This window comes from Vitis vinifera, chromosome 12 (assembly GCF_030704535.1).
Source record: "Vitis vinifera cultivar Pinot Noir 40024 chromosome 12, ASM3070453v1".
Taxonomy (NCBI): Eukaryota; Viridiplantae; Streptophyta; class Magnoliopsida; order Vitales; family Vitaceae; genus Vitis; species Vitis vinifera.
The window spans coordinates 8,001,547-8,022,302 of NC_081816.1; the positions used below are offsets into that span (position 1 = coordinate 8,001,547).

At 33.6% G+C, this 20,756-nt stretch overlaps 2 protein-coding genes across 2 annotated transcripts; both read right to left on the bottom strand.

Annotated features, from left to right (window-relative positions):
• Positions 1 to 49: 49 nt before the first annotated feature.
• On the bottom strand, positions 50 to 13,089 carry LOC100267151 (uncharacterized). The gene is given in 17 exon segments (XM_010659071.3): positions 50 to 529; positions 618 to 768; positions 862 to 1,099; positions 1,195 to 1,405; positions 1,487 to 1,686; positions 1,810 to 1,980; positions 2,094 to 2,594; positions 2,680 to 2,763; positions 2,766 to 3,839; positions 8,889 to 9,189; positions 9,285 to 9,435; positions 9,529 to 9,766; positions 9,869 to 10,079; positions 10,589 to 10,788; positions 10,912 to 11,055; positions 11,142 to 11,630; positions 11,731 to 13,089. Coding segments are annotated over 17 exon segments (5,979 nt in total). The 5' UTR covers positions 13,037 to 13,089; the 3' UTR covers positions 50 to 220.
• A 1,911-nt stretch (positions 13,090 to 15,000) lies between these two features.
• On the bottom strand, positions 15,001 to 17,688 carry LOC104880909 (G-type lectin S-receptor-like serine/threonine-protein kinase At4g03230). The gene is given in 8 exon segments (XM_059740918.1): positions 15,001 to 15,344; positions 15,428 to 15,602; positions 15,671 to 15,908; positions 16,011 to 16,221; positions 16,662 to 16,861; positions 16,987 to 17,158; positions 17,215 to 17,403; positions 17,499 to 17,688. Coding segments are annotated over 8 exon segments (1,638 nt in total). The 5' UTR covers positions 17,643 to 17,688; the 3' UTR covers positions 15,001 to 15,035.
• Between the last annotated feature and the right edge of the window lie 3,068 nt (positions 17,689 to 20,756).

Here is a 20,756-nt window from a genome sequence, read left to right on the forward strand (position 1 = left end):
AATTTATTTATTTTTTCATTTTCATTTCTATTATTTTTAAATATTGAAATAACAACAAATACTCATTTCAAATTTATATTGCTAGATGCATACAAATATAAGAACTGAAGCACCAAATTCACTCCTATTCTAAGAGGAATAAGAACATTGATTTTCATTCCCTACAGTCAAGTACCGAACATGGCCTAAAACGTAAGGGTTCATGGGAGATCCTTCTCGCCTATCGACCTTCTTCTATGGTGGCTAGGAACTCACTATTCAAGGATGCTTCTGGTTTGCTTGAAGAAGAAGCTGAGCTGGAAAGGTCTCTCCTTACGACAAAAGCTGGTTGTTTAGGAACTGGGAGTGTGGCAGTGTCACTGCTGAGCATTACAACTGCAACTGCCATGGTGGGACGGTCACTTGGGTCTTCTTGCACACACAACAGCCCAACATTCACGCACCTCAGAAATTCATTTGTTTTACATGTTTCACTTAGTGTCTGGTCCATCAACTCCAACACCCTGTCTTCCTTCCACAGCTTCCATGCCTGGGAAAGTTTGGACGTACAAGGGTTTCATGGCATATATATAGAATGTCCAAAGGATCAATGCAAATGAGAAATTCAAAGCACTTACATGGGCTAGAAGGCTCAGATTCCGGTCAGACTGATAAGATCTGGTGTTCCTCTTCCCGCTGATGATCTCAAGTACCACAACACCAAAGCTAAAGACATCAGACTTTTCTGAGAAAAACCCATCCAATGCATACTCTGGAGACATATAGCCACTGCATTGAACCAGTTAAAAACACTACTCAGTTAATTGGGGATGCAATCATGCAACTACTTGCATTTTACCATACACAATATGCAGTACTTACTAAGTTCCAACTACTCTGTTTGTGCTTGCTTCTACTTGCTTACTCTCAAAAATCCTTGCCAAGCCAAAGTCTGAAATTTTGGGATTCATCTCGTCATCAAGTAGAATGTTGCTTGTTTTCAAGTCTCTATGGATAATCTTCAATCTTGAATCTTGGTGAAGATAAAGTAGCCCTCGAGCAATTCCCAAAATGATATCAAATCGCTTCTCCCAGTTCAGTAACAGGCATAGAGTTTGATCTTGCAATGTTCCCATTGGAAAGCACGACTTCAGCATGTACACGTTGTAATATGGGAGAAAAAAAAAGGAACTTTTAGGCAGGTTAGAGGCAAACCAAATATGAAGGAGTCTAAGCTTTTGTTGGGCATGTATTCATAGAGTAAAATCTTCTCATCTCCTTCAATACAATAGCCCAAAAGTCTAACCAAATTTCGATGCTGAAGTTTGGCAATTAACACAACCTCGTTCTTAAATTCCTGTAAGCCTTGTCCCGAAGCTCTTGAGAGTCTCTTTACTGCAATTTCTCGCCCTTCAGGAAACTTTCCCTAGATGCCATAGCGCATGGTATTAGACAGACAAACCAGAAACCTTGAAATGAGACTAATGTGGAAATTAAGGACTATTACTTTGTAAACTGGCCCAAAGCCCCCCTGTCCAAGCTTATTTGCATCTGAAAAGTGATCTGTAGCAGCCAGTATGTCTTCTAAGTCGAAAAATGGTACGTCAATGCCTTTCTTATCATCTTCTTTGAATTGCTCAGAGTCTATTAAGTCTTTCACACGGCTCTCGCTATGATACAAGTGAAGCCCTGGATTTGTTCTGTTTTCTGAATTCAGAAACAAGACTACATTATGAAGAAGTCCCCTAAAAATATTATCAATTCTGCCAATCAACACGAAACAAAAAAAGACCAGAACTTAAACGGTGGCGCAAATAGCACAAAGATTACCTTGCCCTTTGGAGATGGTTCTTTTTCGAAAATAAGCAATACAACCAATGATGCATAGAAGTCCAACTACTACAACAGCAGTTACTATGCCTACCACAACTACCAGAGCCGAGGATGATGATGATGACTTCTGGTTTGCAGGTGTTGGAGCCTCCGCAAGATTGCCACCATCTGAAACAAAGAAAGACCACTCTCATTCATGGAGAAGGCAGCGCATCTGCCATTACTAATCACTGTGTCTTTCAATGCAATTTAGCAATATGCTTGCTGAAAAGCATCCTCACCTTGTGTACAATTTAAACTGGAGCTGTTCCATTTGAAGTTTTGATTACAAAAACACCTTCTCGTTCTATTTTGCGTTCTGCAACTCGAATTTGGCCAGTCCTTGCAGTCTGTTGCTGAGTTACAAACCGGCTCTGGTGGTGGATCCCAACTTATTTCAATTTCATACTGACCTTTCATAGGCATGCTGGAGCTAGAATTTCCTGTGTCAGCATTGCACCAGCTAGTTATCCTGAAAGGTGGATTGAGCTGCAGTATCTTCGTGTCTTGTGAATTTCGTGCTTCGCAGTTATCAATATCATTCACTTGGATGAGAAACTTCGATCTCTCTGGAGTGATGCTGGTTACTCGGTAGCTGCCATTAGGTAAGGCGAACCAGACTTGGTCTGTGGCCTTGTCACATCTGAAACTGAAGTACATGGGATCACCACAGTTTGGTCCAGTGCTTAGTGGATAGGGGATCAAGTTTGTGCCACAAGTTTCACAATTTCTTACTGTTGATTCTGCAGAATTAGAATGAATTTCAAGATTTTCCTCATTAACAATCAATTAAATTCAGAAGTAGAAGGGGGCAAGCAGAGAGGATACCTATATCTGATTTGGCGACACGGAGAGAAAGATTATAGCCATCTGTGTTATACTCCTGAAGACTACCGAGATCTTCAGACCAAACCAGCACTTGGGAGGGGTGCTAGCACGGCCCCTTCGTATCGTTCCAACTCCAGCATAAGCTTGACAGCGACAGGTCTTAAGGCACTCTCTTCTGCATTCACTTTCATCCTTATCCGAAAACTCAATGTCATACTTTCTTACTTTAATCATCTTCAAGATCAAGAATGTGTCCCCACAGAGGGTTGTCTTTTTAGAACACCCACCTGAAAAATCTCCATTAGTCCATCTCTCCAGCGAGTTAGGCTCGAATCCAGGCAAACATTTGCACATAAATGCATTGTTAACATTGCAAGAACCGAAATTCCCACAAGCATTCAACACACTGCATCGGTCTTGCGGCGCCCACCAGAATGCAGACCACTCCTCCGTATAATTATCCCAAACTAGATATCTTATTTCCCCGGTGAAATTCATCACCAACCGTGTATAAGAACTGCGGACAAATTCAGACCCAGTTGGTTTTCGGGTCTTGCTAAAATTGGATAAGAGCTCGGCTGCTGCAGAACTCATTCCTTCTGATTCCTCACTTCTCCAATATTTAACAATTGAATCTTCAAATATGATATACTGATCTTTATCATCATCTTGCTTGAAAGTATAGCTTCCAGGTGCAGGGTCAACGGGGCTTACCCATGAAGTCAATGTTAAGTTTCCCTCCATAATCATCCCAGGAAGAAAAGTATCAGTTGGGTTCTTGAAACTCTCCCAAAGAATCTTCCCAGATCTGTTGTCCCTTAAAACAAAGTTCCCAGAATCCATGACCTTGGCCACCCTACCCATGGAAGATGAGCTTCCAAGATTAGTAAACCAGTAAGCTGCTCCACTTTCATTCACTAGCTTGAGGTTACCGTCATCTGCAATGGCAAGAGCTCCAACACTGTCGTCAGGAAGGGGGTTGTCTCTATTGGCTACCCATACAACTGTTCTCTCCTTCAACCCGTAGTACCATATGCCAATGTATTTTCCATTGTTGAACCCTCCCTTGGGAATAAAGAAGCCCAATTCAAAAGTTTGATTGGCTGAAACAAGAGTTCCTCTACCATCATCAATAAGCAAATTGTCTGGTGTGATGGTATCTCTAGCAGAGCAGCACAGGATAGAACACAAGAAGAAAAAGATTGCATGTCGCATTGAATTGCAGAGACTGAAACCATTAATTTTCATCTAGTCCTTTGCAGGATAGAACCCAAGAAGAAAAAGATTGCAGACAGCATATGAGTTGCAGAGACTGAAACCATTAATTTTCATCTAGTCCTGTTGCCCACCATTTTTTTTAATGGTAAGAGTATGAAAAGTTTGGTGGCAGAGTTGAGTGTGGGGTTGCTGCTGCTGTAACGCACTCTCAATATTATCATAAATAAATAAATAAAGATTATTAAAAAAAAAAAAAAAACCTCCATTGTATCTAGGTTGACATCTTATTATGGGAAAAGAAAGAAAGGAAAAAAAAGCAATGCAGAATTAAATTAAAAAAAAATCCAAAAAATTAAAAGTGAAATGGAAATTCTGCCCTCCCTAAAAATATAAATTTAGTTTTAATTCTTTTTTTAATTAAAAAAACAATAATGATAATTAAACATTATTAATAAAAAATAATACTTACCTTTGAGTATTAATGATATATTAAGATTTAATTAAAATTTAAAAATATATTTTATGTTAATACCTATTTCTTCCCTTTTTATCCTATCTTTATCTTTTTTTTAGTGGAACCATTGTTCCAATTTATTTTGCATTAATTCAAATTATATGAGCTTTTTTGTTTTATAATAAACCCTTCAATGAAATTGACTTTTTAAAATTTTGTATTTGATGGTTTATAAGCTTTAATTTAATGGTGGGTTATCTATAGTTTTAATCTTAATATTTAAAAAAAAATATTTTTTAAATTTGTGACATTTAATTAAATAATAAATTTTGCTTTCTTTAGTTTTTGATGATTTACTCTTATTGAATTGTTTATATGAAGTGATAGCTTATGTTTTATTTTAATTATAAAGCTGATGCACCTTAATAAAATATTTTGACTATAAATAATATCGGTAAAGATCTCTACACATATTGTGTAATATATTTGATGAAGACCTCTACATATATTGTCTACTTTTGAGTCCATTAGCTTTTATATTCCTACTTATAACATTGTTTACATATTCCAAATAGCTAATGGGTGGTCATCCTCATGTTTTCAATTAGGAATTAGTTTTAATATCACTTAACCCAACTCATGTAACCTTATTTTCTTTAAACCCATTAATCCTCGCAACTTTAAACCCTAACAACAAATGGGCCACCCTTAAAGTACTAAAAATTTCTTATTCAAATGATATGAAATATTATATTCGATCATTTATATAGACACATTGTTCTCATCATGACCCATAGGGTTTATGGATAGTCAAAACCCTACATATTTCTTATTAGGGATTAGCACAACCTACTAGACTTCTTGGCTTTACGTACTAAATGCATCACTCTTATAAGTATTACAAATTCTCATATGAGATTTTGAAAAAGGGAAAAGTGAGTTTTTCCTCACTAATTTAAAGATATATAGAAAAAAAAACCTCAAATTTTAATATAAGTTTTATCTTTATTAATTTAAAAATATTTTAAAATATATACACTTTTACATAAATAAGATAATTATTTTCTAAAATAACACTTTACTTGATAATATTAAATAAAATTATCAAAAAATATTTATCATTTTAAGTTAATAAAAGTACATTACAAACAAATATATTATAAATTTTTATTATATAATATAAGGTACAAATCAATATTCCTCAAGTGATAAATAAATTTTTTGCTAATTCTCTAGCTAATAATAATTTTATATTTTATATTATATAAATCCCTTCATCTTCTTACCTTTTTTTAAAAAAATAAAATTGAATAAAATTTTTGTTGATTTACATCAACAATAAAATAAGAAACTTTAAAAAAAAAAAAACCTAAAAGTTAAAAATATAAAAATAAAATATTGACTTTCACTTCACGTACACTAGTTAAAAATCTAGATATAAAAAAAAAATACAATGGAAGTCAATATTTTATTTTATTTTATTTTAAATTTTTAAATATTTTGGTTTTAATTGCCTTTAATTTTTAAGTATTTTAGTTTTAATTGTATTTTTAAAAATTTAAATTTCTTATTTTATTGTTCCTAAGATGTTTGTTTCTAGAGAGAGAAAAAAAATCTTAAATCAAGTCTCACAGTTAACAGAACAAAAACAAAACTAAAAGAAGAATTAGTTTTTTTCAATTAAATATTTATGTATGTACTTGTTAATTGGAATTATTGATATAGTAAGTGCAAGTAAAAGGTTATTTCAAAAAATAATTATATGACTTAAAAAAGTGTATGTATTTTAAAATATTTTTAAATGGAAGAAGATAAAATTGATTTATAAAATTTAGGGTTCTTTTTTCTATATTTTTTTCAAACTAGTGAGTTATAACCCACTTTTCCCCAATCATCACATTTACACCGATTAAAATAATGATATAAATAACATTTTTTTTTCTTAACTTTCATGTTTTATTAAGATATTATGTTTGGTACCTAAAAAGAATGACAAAGAAAATAATTTTCTTACATTTGGATGTAATAGAAAAAGAAAAATAGTAAGGAAATGATGAGAGAAAATTTAAAAGATTTTCTTTTCCATTTTCATTAGATAAAAGCATGAAAATTTTAGGAAAAAAAAAATATACTACTCAATAATTCAATTTTCTAGAAACCAAATATAGTCTAATATTACTCTACGTTCAAAGTCAATTTTCAATGATGAATTCTCCTCTTACAGTGCTTCTTCTTAACTTGATTGTGACAAGTGTTGTCATATGAATTTTCTTCCCTCAATCTATCTACGGAGAAATGTAATTTAAAAAAAAAAAAGTACTCCTAATCGAATAATGAGTAATCACCAGAGACTTTGGAGTGTAGCATGCATCCTATTCTTTTAATTCTTGTCTCTCAAACCAGTCTTAACATTTTTATTCATTGAATTAAATTATTAAATATACAAATTATTGACTGGTGTCTAAGTTTTTTCTTTCTTCAATTTTTAGCTTTAAGTTCCCAAATGAAAAAAAAAAAAAAATTGTCAAGATCTTGATTAGAAAAACCTATTGTTTAATTGGAAATAAAGTGGACTCAGTCTCCTTTCTTGTTGATACATTGCTTTCATCTCTTTTCCTTCTGGCTAGCTACTATGCTTCCCGCTCTCTTCCAAAGCCTAAAAGAAGGATAACATTTTGTTTGTTCCCCCGCCCCCCCTATGAATACATGTGACTAGCTATGATCATGATGATGTTCATTTTTTAAAACAAAGAAAAATGAAAAATATGAGCATCAACCAATAAATTTTAGTACCCTTTCTCCAACTTGGAGAAGTTCCAAATGGGTAATTTTTTTATATTTTTGTTATAATTTTTATGTTTTTTATTTTAAATAAACAAGACAATCCATTTTTCTTCTGAACATTTTTTCTTTTGCCCTTTAGCCCTAATGGCAGTCCACTTCAAATATTTTTGTGCCCAAAGGGTCAAAACTAAGGAAAGATTCACTTCAAGAAAAAATTAGGAGAATTAAAAATCAAAGCCCAAAAAGGGTTCCAGCAAGTGGATGATTTTTCTCAGTCAACTACTGCAATTTGAGTCTTCCTTCCTCTATTTCCTATTTTATTTCCCATAGGTAGGTTAGGCACATTGACATCTTTTTATCCATTTTTGTTTGCTTTTGTGCTTTTTTGGGAAATCATAATCTGATGTAGATCCTGATGGAACAGGTTTTTATAGAAAAATCAACAAGGGCTTTTTTTTTTACTTTTAGTTAGATTCTGTTATCTCATTGGTATGGCATGGAAGAATCTATCCTTCACTGAAAATTGAGAGGAAAAAAAATAGATGTTTATTTACTTTTGTATTATATCTCCTTTACACATGTCACAATCCCATTTGCCTTAATTTGTAGGCATGACATCCAAAAATACTTTTCAATACCATAATTTGATGGAAAAAATAGGTTTTGACTCATTAGTACGAAAATTTATGAAAAAAATACTTTAATTTTTTTAAATCAATATTATCTTCATTTATTTCAAAATCAACAACCCTTTTTCTTATCTTTTAGGAAAATTCTATATTACGTCATGGGTATGACATGGATGAATTGACCATTCAATGAAAATTAAGGGGGAAAAATAGATGTTTATTTATTTTTGTGCTATAGCTCCTTTACATATGTCACAATCCCATTTATATTAATTTGTTGGCATGGCATCCAAAAATAATTTTTGATACCATAATTTAATGAGAAAATAAGTTTTGATTCACTAATATGAAATATATAGATAAAAAAAAATCTTAATTTTTCAAAATCAATATTATCTTCATTTATTTAAAAATCAACAAGGGGTTTTTTCTATTTAATTTATAGGAATATTCTATGTTACCTCATTGGTATGGCATGGAAGAATTGACCATTCATTGAAAATTAAGGGAAAAAATAGATATTTATTTATTTTTGTATTATAGCTCCTTCACACGTCACAAACCTATCTATGTTAGCAGCACATGTGATGCTTGCAAATAAACACAAATAGGAGAAGGTGCAGAGTTAGCATCACATGTTCATGTAGTACAATATGATTGGTTCTTTCTCTTTCCTCCATAAAATTCTCTTATATAGTTGACTGGTTCTTTCTCATATATGGTTGTAGATATGATTTGATCAAACCGCATTAAAACCCGGGTAACTTAGTTTGCTTTATTTATGTTATTCTGTTCAATCTGGCATTATAGTTTTTTATCTTGCAAGGATTCCATTGAAAAACATAACTGAAAGGGCTTTTAAGATTTGGAGTATAAATATAGTTTCCAATATCTTCCAATATATGTTGTGGGCTCAGAAAGAAGTCCTCCCAATTGTACTGAAAAATCAGTGCATTTATGCTGCAATTTGTTAATATAGTTCAGTCAGAAACAGAGCAGATAAACAGATATAACAACAAAATCCTGGGAATTGGACAATTTATTAGCAGCCTTCACCATGTACAGGATCCCATAGAGACGTCCAAAACAGAGCATCAAATGGGAACTCCTCCTGGACTATCGACCTTCTTCTATGGTGGCTAGGATTTCACTGTTCCAGGATACTTCAGGTTTGCTAGAAGAAGAAGCTGTCCTAGAAAGGTCTCTTTTTAGGACAAAAGCCGGTTGTTTAGGAACCGGCATTGTTGCAATGTCACTGCTGAGCATTACAACTGCAACTGCCATGGTGGGACGGTCACTTGGGTCTTCTTGCACACACAACAGCCCAACATTCACACACCTCAAAAATTCTTTTGTGTTGCATGTTTCGCATAGTGTCTGGTCCATCAGCTCCAACACCTTGTCTTCTTTCAATAGCTTCCATGCCTGGGACAGTTTGAGAATAGAAAGTTAAGTATGGTATGGTATATCATTGAGAACGACTAAAAGATCAAGGCAAATGAGAGATTCAAAGCCCTCACTTGACCCAGAAGGCTCAGTGTTTGGTCAGACTGATAAAAGCCAGTGTTCCTCTTCCCACTGATGATCTCAAGCACCATAACACCAAAGCTAAAGACATCAGACTTCTCTGAGAAAAACCCATCCAATGCATACTCTGGAGACATATAGCCACTGCATTGAACCAGTTAAAAGCACTACTCTGTTAATTGGGGATGCGATCATGCAACTGCTTGCTTTTTTCTGTACACAATATGCAATACTTACTAAGTTCCAACTACTCTGTTTGTGCTTGCCTCTACTTGCTTACTGTCAAAAATCCTCGCCAAGCCAAAGTCTGAAATTTTGGGATTCATCTCATCATCAAGTAGAATGTTGCTTGTTTTCAAGTCCCTATGAATAATCTTCAATCTTGAATCTTGGTGAAGATACAGCAGCCCTCTAGCAATTCCCATAATGATGTCAAACCGCTTCTCCCAGTTCAGTAACATGCATAGGGTTCGATCTTGCAAGGTTCCCATTGGAAAGCATTACTTCAGATATGTATACAAGAATGTATATGTTACATGAAAAAGAAAAGGGCTTTAAGGCAGGTTTAGAGACAAACCAAATATGAAGGAATCTAAGCTTTTGTTGGCCATATATTCATAGAGTAAAATCTTCTCATCACCTTCAACACAATAGCCCAAAAGTCTAACCAGATTCCGATGCTGAAGTTTGGCAATTAAAACAACCTCATTCTTAAATTCCTGTAGGCCTTGTCCTGAAGCTCTAGAGAGTCTCTTAACTGCAATTTCTTGCCCCTCTGGAAACTTGCCCTGGAAGCCACAGTGCATATGCATTGGGCATATGTTAGAACTTGGTGACTTGAATTCTATTTGGTTCGACTCCAGAAGCTCGCGATGTGATATAGGTAGTAAAGCTAAAATTATGAATTTTTTTTTGGGTTTGTGGTAGTAACAGAGGGATCGGACCTATTACTCTTTCATGTATATACATACATATATATACATACATATATATATATATATATATATATATATATATATATATATATATATATGTATGCATGCGATGATGTATAGTTTTCAGGGTTATGATGATTATGTTTTTGCTATAGGGGTCCGTATCTCTTTCCTCTTGTACTAATTTTTGATATAATAAAATTTCTTCTCCTCGTGGTCTTTCCTATCTAGGGTTTTCCATACAAATTTATGTGTTCTTATCCTGTTTTATTTCTTATTGCATATTCTCATTATTTTGTAACAGCATAGATGATGATAAACTAGTTGAAAATGAGAGGAACATGGAAATTAAGAACAATTACCTTGTAAACTGGCCCAAAACCCCCTTGTCCAAGCTTATTTGCATCTGAAAAGTTATTTGTAGCAGCCAGTATGTCTTCTAAGTCGAAAAACGGTACATCAATGCCTTTCTTATCCTCTTCTTTGAATTGCTCCGAGTCTATTGAGTGTTTCACACGACTCTCACTATCATATAAGTGAAGCACTTGATTTGCTCTGTTCTCTGAACTCAAAAAAAACAGAAAATATTGTATACAAGACCCTGAAATATTCTCAATTCAGCCAAGCACAAGTCGAAAAGAAAAGACCAGAAGTTATAGGCTAGTGCATATGGCACAAAGATTACCTTTCCTTTTGGTGATGGTTCTTTTGCGCAAATAAGCAATATAACCAATGATGCCTAAAACCGCAACTAGAACAACAGCAATTGTTATGCCTACCACAACCACTGGAGATGACCACGATGACTTCTGATCAGCAGGTTTGACACCTGAAACAAAGAAGGAACTGAATTGAACTTCTCTCACCTACCCAGAAGGCAAATTTAGTAAGATACTTGGTGAACAGAATCCTCACCTTGTGTACAATTTAAACTTGAGCTATTCCATTTGAAGTTTTCATTGCAAAAGCACCTACTCATTCCATCTCGCGTTCCGCAGATTGAATTTGGCCAGTCTTTGCAATCTGCTGATGAGGTACACGCCGGCTCCGATGGTGGATCCCAACTGATCTCTACTTCAATACTATTTTTCAATGACATCTCAGAGCCAAAATGGTCAGTTCCAACCTCTTTGCACGCATCAGTTATGCGAAAAGGTGGGTCTAGTGGCGGAATTAAACTTCGAGAACTGCAATCTGCTTCTTTCAGTTGGATTACAAATCTTAATGTCTCTGGGTTAATGCTAGTTACTCGGTAGGCACCACCAGGTACCTTGAACTGAACCTGGCCTGTGGTACTGTTACACTCAAAATTGAAGTACATGGGATCACCACACTTTGATCCAGTGCTTAGAGGATAAGGAATCATGCTTGAACCACAAGTTTCACAATTCCTTACTGTTGGTTCTGCAAAGACAGTAGAATACCATGTGGGCATTTCAGTTACAAATGGATTAATGCTTGTTTTTTCAAAGAAAAAATAAAATAAAAATTGAAAGGGACATACTTATATCTGAAATGGCCACACGAACGGAGAGGTTGTGGGCATCAAAGGCATACTCCTCCTGAAGATCAGTAAGGTCTTCCGTCCAAATCAAGCATTTTAGGGCATCAGTATCACCTCTTTCTTGTTTGATATAAGTTTCAGCATAAGCTTGACATTGGCATTTTTCAAGGCAAGCCTTTCTGCAAGGATCACTATCATTTGGATCTGCGTCAATCTGAGAGTCTGGCTTTCTCACTTTCATCATCTTTAAGCTCAGGAACATGTCTTTACTAGAATTCTCCTCGCATATGGGAGACTTTCTGGTACACCCACTTGAAAAGTCTTCAGTTTTCCACTTATCCGGCGAGGCGGGTTTGAACCCAGGTAAACATTTGCACATCAAAGGATTTTTAGTGTTACAACTACCGAATTTCCCACAAGCTTTTGACACACTGCATCGATCTCGAGGTGCCCACCAGTCTGGAGATGATGTATTCGGATTCAGATAGTACTGGATTTCCCCTGAAGAATTCATCACCAACCGCGTGGTATTCTTATACCTGCGGGACAGTATTTCAAGGGTTCCATTGAAGAATTTTATATAGCTGGTTGGCTTACCATTCTTGCTGAGGTTGGATAACAAGCTGAGTATTGCATCTGGAATTTCATCAGGCGTTCCTTTCGAGTCCTCACTGCTCCAATATGGGACAATTGAACTTTCCCATATGTTATAATGATCCTTATTGTCTTGATCTATCTTGAAAGTATAGTTTCCAGGTGCCGGGTCAACAGAACTCAGCCATGAAGTCAATGTTAAGGTTTCATCCATCTTCATCCCCGGAAGAAAAGTATCTGTAGGATTATGGAAGCTCTCCCAAAGAATCTTCCCCGATCTGTTGTAGCTCAAAACAAGGTTCCCAGAGTCCATGAGCTTCACCACCCTCCCTGTAGATAAAGATGTTTCAATATCAGAATGCCAGTGAACTGTCCCATTTGCATCCAATACCTTGAGCTGACCATCTTCTTTAATGGCAAAAACTCCAGAGGGGGTGTCAGAAAGGGGAAGGGGGTTCTTTCGGTTGGCCACCCATACAACTCTTTGTGGTTTCGACCTGTAATACCATATGCCCACGAATCTTCCAATCTTGGAGCTTCCACCTGGATTAAAGAAGCCAAGTTCAAAAGTTTTGCCTGCAGAAACAACAGTTTCTCCATCATTACTAAGCCAGTCCTCCGGTGTGATGGTATCTCTAGCAGAGCAATACAGGACAGAACACAAGACGAAAAAGATGGTAGATAGCATGTGAGTTGCAGAGACAGGAACCATGAATTTTCTTCCTTATCATTTTGCCTCTTTTTAGAGCTGTGTCCTCAAATCTATAGTTTTTAGTGGAGACTTTTCCTCTTGACCCTGAGTGGAGTAAAGTCACATCAATACTGTCTGTCATCTTTGTCTTCCTCCCGCAAACTAAATAACGGTTGTCCTTTTGTACCCACTATTTATTTTGGACCTACCTACCCTCATTTCACTCCAGTAATAAAATGAAATGTGTGAATTGCATGTCATTAAATAAAAACAAAAACACGTATCTAATCGGTATTATACTGATTCAGTACTGTAGAATTTTCTCAAAAACAAAAACAAAAACATATACCTAATCGAATGATTAATCATTGGAGTGTAGAATGCAAAGCTTTTTCTTTCTTCATTTTAATGAGACAATGAATAAAAATAAGGTGGACCATGTCTCCTTTCCAACGCACACCTTTCATCTTTTCTCTTTATCCCAACATGTTTCTCATTCCACTCCACTTTTTTCTTTGTATGTATAGTTTATCTCTTTTAAGAAATCAAGTATGAGCATCAACTGATAAATTTTTCTATACTTTCTTCGACTTGGAGGAGCTTCATAATGGGATAAACAATCAAGAGTCTGTTTTCACAATGTTTTTAAAAAGGGTATTTGAGATAACTTAAATGTTTTTGAGGCAAAATTTTATTAAGAATTCAAATATAAAAACTAATTTTCTTTGTTTATGCATGTACGATATAAAAGTTTTTAAAGTGCTATTCTCTATTTTTTCAATTGTCACTCAATGAATTCTAAAAAAAAAAAACAAAACTAAAATACCTTAAAATATTTCTAAAAAATAATTCATTTTCAAAACAAATTCCCAATAAAAAAAAAATTGTGTTTTCTATCATAATTTTTTGAAACATATTTTCTAAGTTAGAAAATAATTTTTTATTCTAAAAGATTAATATATATATTTTCAAGAACAGATACCAAATATAACCTAATTTTTCTTCTAAGGTTTTTTTCCTTATGTCTCCGTCTAGTTGTCATCCAATGAACAATCCACTTCAAATATTTTTGTGCCAAAGGGTAAAACCGAAGGAGAGAATTACTCAAACACAGGAGAATTAAGAATCAAAGGACAAAAGGGATTGGAGCAAGGTGATAACTTTTCTCAGTGAACTTCACTGATTTGCTCAAAGGCAAGTTGCCAGCAAAATCAAGGATATAAAATGTGTATTTCATCTTTTTTTGTTGGACCCATTGGGTTTGCTTTTTTTCCCTCTCAATTTGGGATTTAATATAATATAGATCAGGATTGAGCAGGTTTCTGTAAATAAATCAAAATGGGCGGCCTTTTTTTAACTTGATTCCCTCTTTGCTTTCTAGCACATGAGAAAAAGTAGAGCTAGCCTCACATGTGCACACACTGCACATGGCATAGCATTGGGTACCTATTGAGTCATCTCCACCATATGATTAAGCACAGTGGCCCAAATACTAGCAATGAAGTTAGAAAATGCATTCTTCATTTTCGTCTCCGAGAGAGTAGGAAAACCATATTCTTTCTCTGATTTTTCAGGAAGAGAGAAGAGACTTCTCACATAGAGAATAAAAAATAAAAAAATTATTTATTTTTAATAGTGATAGTTTCTATGTAGTTTTAAAACTCCCTAAAACTATTTCCCCATTTTCTCATTTATTTGAGTCAGGTCGGGTCAGTCCACTTGGACACCCAAACCCAACTCCAACATTGTGGAACTTGGAAGTGTAGTTTATCTCACTGCTGAACATGAGAACTTTGTTGGACATGGTGGGACATCACTTGGGTCTCTTGAACACTGAAGAGCCCAACATTTATATTGTCATTTAGTTTGCACCATATGCAGAGCCCAGTTCAAACATGATATTGAAAAAAGTTCTATACACAAATACAGCTGATGGATAGGAGAAACAAAACAGAACATCAGATGGATAAAACTTAGTAAACTAAATAAACGGTAAAGGATTCATTGGATCTCCTCTTAGCTATCGCCCTTCTCCTATGGAGGCTACAAGCTCATTCTTCCAGGAGGCTTCAGCCTTGCTAGAAGAAGAAGCTGTACTAGAAAGGTTCCTCTTTACAACAAAAGCTGGTTCTTTAGGAACGGGCACTGTTGCAGCATCACTGCTGAGCAGAAGAACTGCAATGGCCATGGTGGGACGGTCACTTGGGTCTTCTTGCACACACAACAGCCCAACATTTACACACCTCGAAAATTCGTTTGTGTTGCATGTTTCACTTAGTGTCTGGTCCATCAACTCCAAAACCTTGTCTTCTTTCCATAGCTTCCATGCCTAGAACAGTTCAAAAAGTTGTAGGTCAGATGAACAGAGAATGACTAAAAGATCAGTACAAATGAAAGATTCAAAGCTCTTACATGACCTAGAAGACTCAGAGTTCGGTCAGACTGATAAAATCCAGTGTTCCTCTTCCCACTGATGATCTCAAGTACCATAACACCAAAGCAAAAGACATCAGACTTCTCTGAGAAATATCCATCCAATGCATACTCCGGAGACATAGCCACTGCATTGAACCAGTTAAAAGCAGCACTCAGCTAATTGGGAAACGCAATCATACAACCGCTTGCCTTTTTCGATACAAAATATACAATACTTACTAAGTTCCAACTACTCTGTTCGTGTTTGCCTCTACTTGCTTACTGTCAAAAATCTTTGCCAAGCCAAAGTCTGAAATTTTGGGATTCATCTCATCATCAAGTAGAATGTTGCTTGTTTTTAAGTCCCTATGAATAATCTTCAATCTTGAATCTTGGTGAAGATACAGCAGCCCTCGAGCAATTCCCATAATGATGTCAAACCGCTTCTCCCAGTTCAGTAACATGCATAGGGTTCAATCTTGCAAGGTTCCCATTGGAAAGCATTACTTCAGATATGTATACAAGAATGTATATGTTACATGAAAAAGAAAAGGGCTTTAAGGCAGGTTTAGAGACAAACCAAATATGAAGGAATCTAAGCTTTTGTTGGCCATATATTCATAGAGTAAAATCTTCTCATCACCTTCAACACAATAGCCCAAAAGTCTAACCAGATTCCGATGCTGAAGTTTGGCAATTAACACAACCTCATTCTTAAATTCCTGTAAGCCTTGTCCTGAAGCTCTAGAGAGTCTCTTAACCGCAATTTCTCGCCCCTCTAGAAACTTGCCCTGGAAGCCACAGTGCATATGCATTGGGCATATGTTAGAACTTGGTGACTTGAATTCTGTTTGGTTCGACTCCAGAAGCTCGAGATGCGACATAGGTAGTAAAACTAAAATTATGAAATTTTTTTGGGTCTATGGTAGTAACAGAGGGATCGGACCTATTACTCTTTCATGTATATATATGCATGCAATGATGTATAGTTTTCAGGGTTATGATCATTATATTTTTGCTATAGTCGTTAGTATCTCTTTCCTCTTGTACTAATTTTTGATATAGTAAAATTTCTTCTCCTCATGGTCTTTCCTATTTAGGGTTTTCCACACAAATCTATGTGTTTTTATCCTGTTTTATTTCTTATTGCATATTCTCATTATTTTGTAACATCATATATGATGAGAAATCAGTTGAAAATGAGAGGAATATGGAAGTTAAGAACAATTACCTTGTAAACTGGCTCAAAACCCCCTTGTCCAAGCTTATTTGCATCTGAAAAGTTTTCTGTAGCAGCCAGTATGTCTTCTAAGTCGAAAAACGGTACATCAATGCCTTTCTTATCCTCTTCTTTGAATTGCTCTGAGTCTATTAAGTGTTTCACACGACTCTCACTATCATATAAGTGAAGCACTTGATTTGCTCTGTTCTCTGAACTAAAAAAAAAAACAGAAAATATTGTATAGAAGACCCTGAAATATTCTCAATTCAGCCAAGCACAAGTCGAAAAGAAAAGACCAGAAGTTATATGCTAGTGCATATGGCACAAAGATTACCTTTCCTTTTGGTGATGGTTCTTTTGCGCAAATAAGCAATATAACCAATGATGCCTAAAACTGCAACTAGAACGACAGCAATTGTTATGCCTACCACAACCACTGGAAATGACGACGATGACTTCTGATCAGCAGGCTTTGTAGGCTCTGCAGGATTGACACCTGACACAAAGAAGGAACTGAATTGAACTTCTCTCACCTACCCAGAAGGCAAATTTAGTAAGATACTGGGAGTGTGGCAGTGTCACTGCTGAGCATTACAACTGCAACTGCCATGGTGGGACGGTCACTTGGGTCTTCTTGCACACACAACAACCCAGCATTCACACACCTCAAAAATTCTTTTGTGTTGCATGTTTCGCTTAGTGTCTGGTCCATCAGCTCCAACACCTTGTCTTCTTTCAATAGCTTCCATGCCTGGGACAGTTTGAGAATAGAAAGTTAAGTATGGTATGGTATATTGTTGAGAACGACTAAAAGATCAATGCAAATGAGAGATTCAAAGACCTCACTTGACCCAGAAGGCTCAGTGTTTGGTCAGACTGATAAAATCCAGTGTTCCTCTTCCCATTGATGATCTCAAGCACCATAACACCAAAGCTAAAGACATCAGACTTCTCTGAGAAAAACCCATCCAATGCATACTCTGGAGACATATAGCCATTGCATTGAACCAGTTAAAAGCACTACTCTGTTAATTGGGGATGCGATCATGCAACTACTTGCTTTTTTCTATACACAATATGCAATACTTACTAAGTTCCAAAAATAATTTATGGTGTCAGTATTTATGGTGTCACTTTTAAAATAATGACACCATATGACTTAAAATCCATAAAGGTGACACCTCATATAAAAATTTTCAATAAAGATAAATGATATTAATTTTAAGTTTATAGTGTCAGTTTTTGAAAAGTAACACTATATAAAATAAAAATTTTAAAATACTATAACTTAATGAGCCCGAGAATAATAATAGTATATAAAAAACTCATTATTTCCACATACCCACAATCCAAAAAATCTCATTATATAACCCTAACCATAATTTTCTTCTACCTCTTCTCACACCCATAGTTAACACACAACTGCTCTTCTTTACTTCATGGATTCTCAAGTAATCCAAAATCTCTTAGATCTATCATTTTCATTTTTTTTCATTAATGTCAAAATCTTTATTAGCACAATTGATTTATATTCATTGATTTGGTATATCTGTGATGTGGATTATGTAAATAGTGTTTTTTTATTAAGTTGTAAGAAAGTAAAAATTAAGTTTAACATTCCACCATATCTTCTATTTCATTGTTAAACCTATAAACCTCAAAATGAATGAAAATAAGATAAATGAATGATTTTTTTTAATTTATTTCATACTCAAGAATGAGGGATAAACATTTTACAGTATGAAATTTTCTTTTGATCTTACAAGAAATTTCCTTTGATGCGACTTTCTGTTTGTTTTCTAGGAATATTATAGTATATTGTGATGACGATATGTGTTGGTGATATTTGAAAAATAATTTTTAGAAAGTTATCTTAATATTGTTATCTCCCACAAAAGGAAAAATGAAATAGTTTCCATATCATGTTGGAGTTGGTTTGGAATGTTGGAATTAACAATGAAAAATTAATTTTTTTTATTAATGTAAAAGAATTGTTTTTTAAAATTTAAATAGGAATGAAAATTTTTATAATTATAAGAATGATCAAATCTTATATTTTAATTTTTTTATTCTTTTACATGGTATTATGGTTAATATCTTATCTTGTTCTATTCATATTGTTTCTATTCTTAAAATGTGTTTTTTGTTTTTTTGTCTTTACCTTTTTTTATATGCGTCGACCAAAATTTATAATTTCCGTTTTAAGGTTAGAAAATTTCTATAAAATCCTTTTACTACATAAATTTTTTCAATTACTTCCATAAAACTCTTTTTTTTTTTTTTTTTTTGAAAGAAGAAGAAGAAGATGTTTTATCTTTTGATTTTCTATGAAATTTCCTTTAATTGGACTGTTTGTTTATTTTCTAAGAATATTATAGTATGTTGTGATGAAGATATTGGTTGGTCATATTTGGAAAATAATTTTTGAGAAAATTATTCTCAATATTGTCATCTCTCGCAAAAGGATTATTTTTGCTTTCTTTTCTTATTGTTTTTATATGCATTGACCAAACTTTGGAGCAATTTGAAATTGATGATGAAATTTTCCTTTCAAGGTTAGGAAATTTCTATAAAATCCTTTTATTACAAATTTTTTTCCAATTCTTTCCATAAAACTCTTCATTTTCTTCATTTTTCTTTTTTCTGAAAAAGATGTTTGATAATTTATTGATCTAAAGAATATTAAAAGTAAAAAAAATTAAAATATTGAATATATTTTCCTTTGATGTTTTTAATTTTTTATTATTTGAACACAATTTCATATCCAAATTTTTTATTAATTATTTTAATTAGAAAAAAGAAATATCAATTGGAGTTTTGACTGAAAAATCAATAATTTTTATGAAAAGCTCTTTAATTCTTTCTCATACTATTTTTTCTCTTAATATTTTTTAATAATGAATTAGGTTTTTTGTCTTATATACACAATTTTCATGCTTGTTATAATATCATGTCCTATCATATTAGTAGTTGAAAACATTTTGATATTTTGTTACTAAAATTTTATTTTATGTAATTGAGATGAAATTTAATGGACATTGTTATTTCATAAAATGAACATTAAAAAAATATTGAAATTAAGAAAATCCTTCCAAGAAATATATATATATATATATATATATATATATATATAATGTTAAAAATGATTTTTAAAAACATAATGAATTATAAAAAATAAATTTAAAAAGTGCATATTTTAAGTGGAAGATTAGTATTTTCTAAATTTTAGATTTATATTTTGATTTGGTAGTTTTGATTTATTTTTTATTTTCTTGAATTGTTTTTATTTGAATTCAAATGTGACTACTTTGTTATGAGATTCATTAAAGAGATAATTGTTGATTCTATAGTTATTGCATTAAAGGTTTTACTCATTTAATGAATTGCACATAGTTTCATACTTCCAATTATTGTGATATTAATGTTATTATCATTTGATTATAGTTTGATGATAAAAAAAAAAACATATTCTTAAGTAGAATGTGATGAAATTAGAGGAGAATTGACTACTTTTATATTATAACTAATCAAGAATCATGTTGATGTATCGTGATCATGCATGGTGAGTCCCTTAGTTGTTATATGAATTTTCCATTGGTATTGTATAACATTACTTATTCTTTACAAATTATTTTTATATCAAAATGGAAAAAAGAAAAAAGAAAACATTAGTAGTTAGATTTGTTTATTTTTTATAACATTAATTAATTTTTATTTTTAATAAAAACTCTAAAACTCATTAAACTATGAAATGCAAGTATACACTCTTGGAAGGACAGTATGAAGAATAAAAAGAAAGGAGAAAGAGACAACAAGATTTTGGGTTTTTAGATGTAACTTTTATGCCATATATTATAGGACATAAACGTTACTTTATTTGGTATTGAGAATTTTGGGTTTTTGGATGCAACACTTGTGTCATTTTATGGTTAGCCAGTTTTATGCATATGAATTGTAGGTATACATGAATGTTGGGATGCTTAACATTTCTATGTCATGTTTTAATGTGCATTCACTTTTCCTTTTTAGTTTTGGTGGGTTTGATGTACTATCATTTTGTGAACATTTGATATACAAATATTATTGGATGATTTAATGTATTAC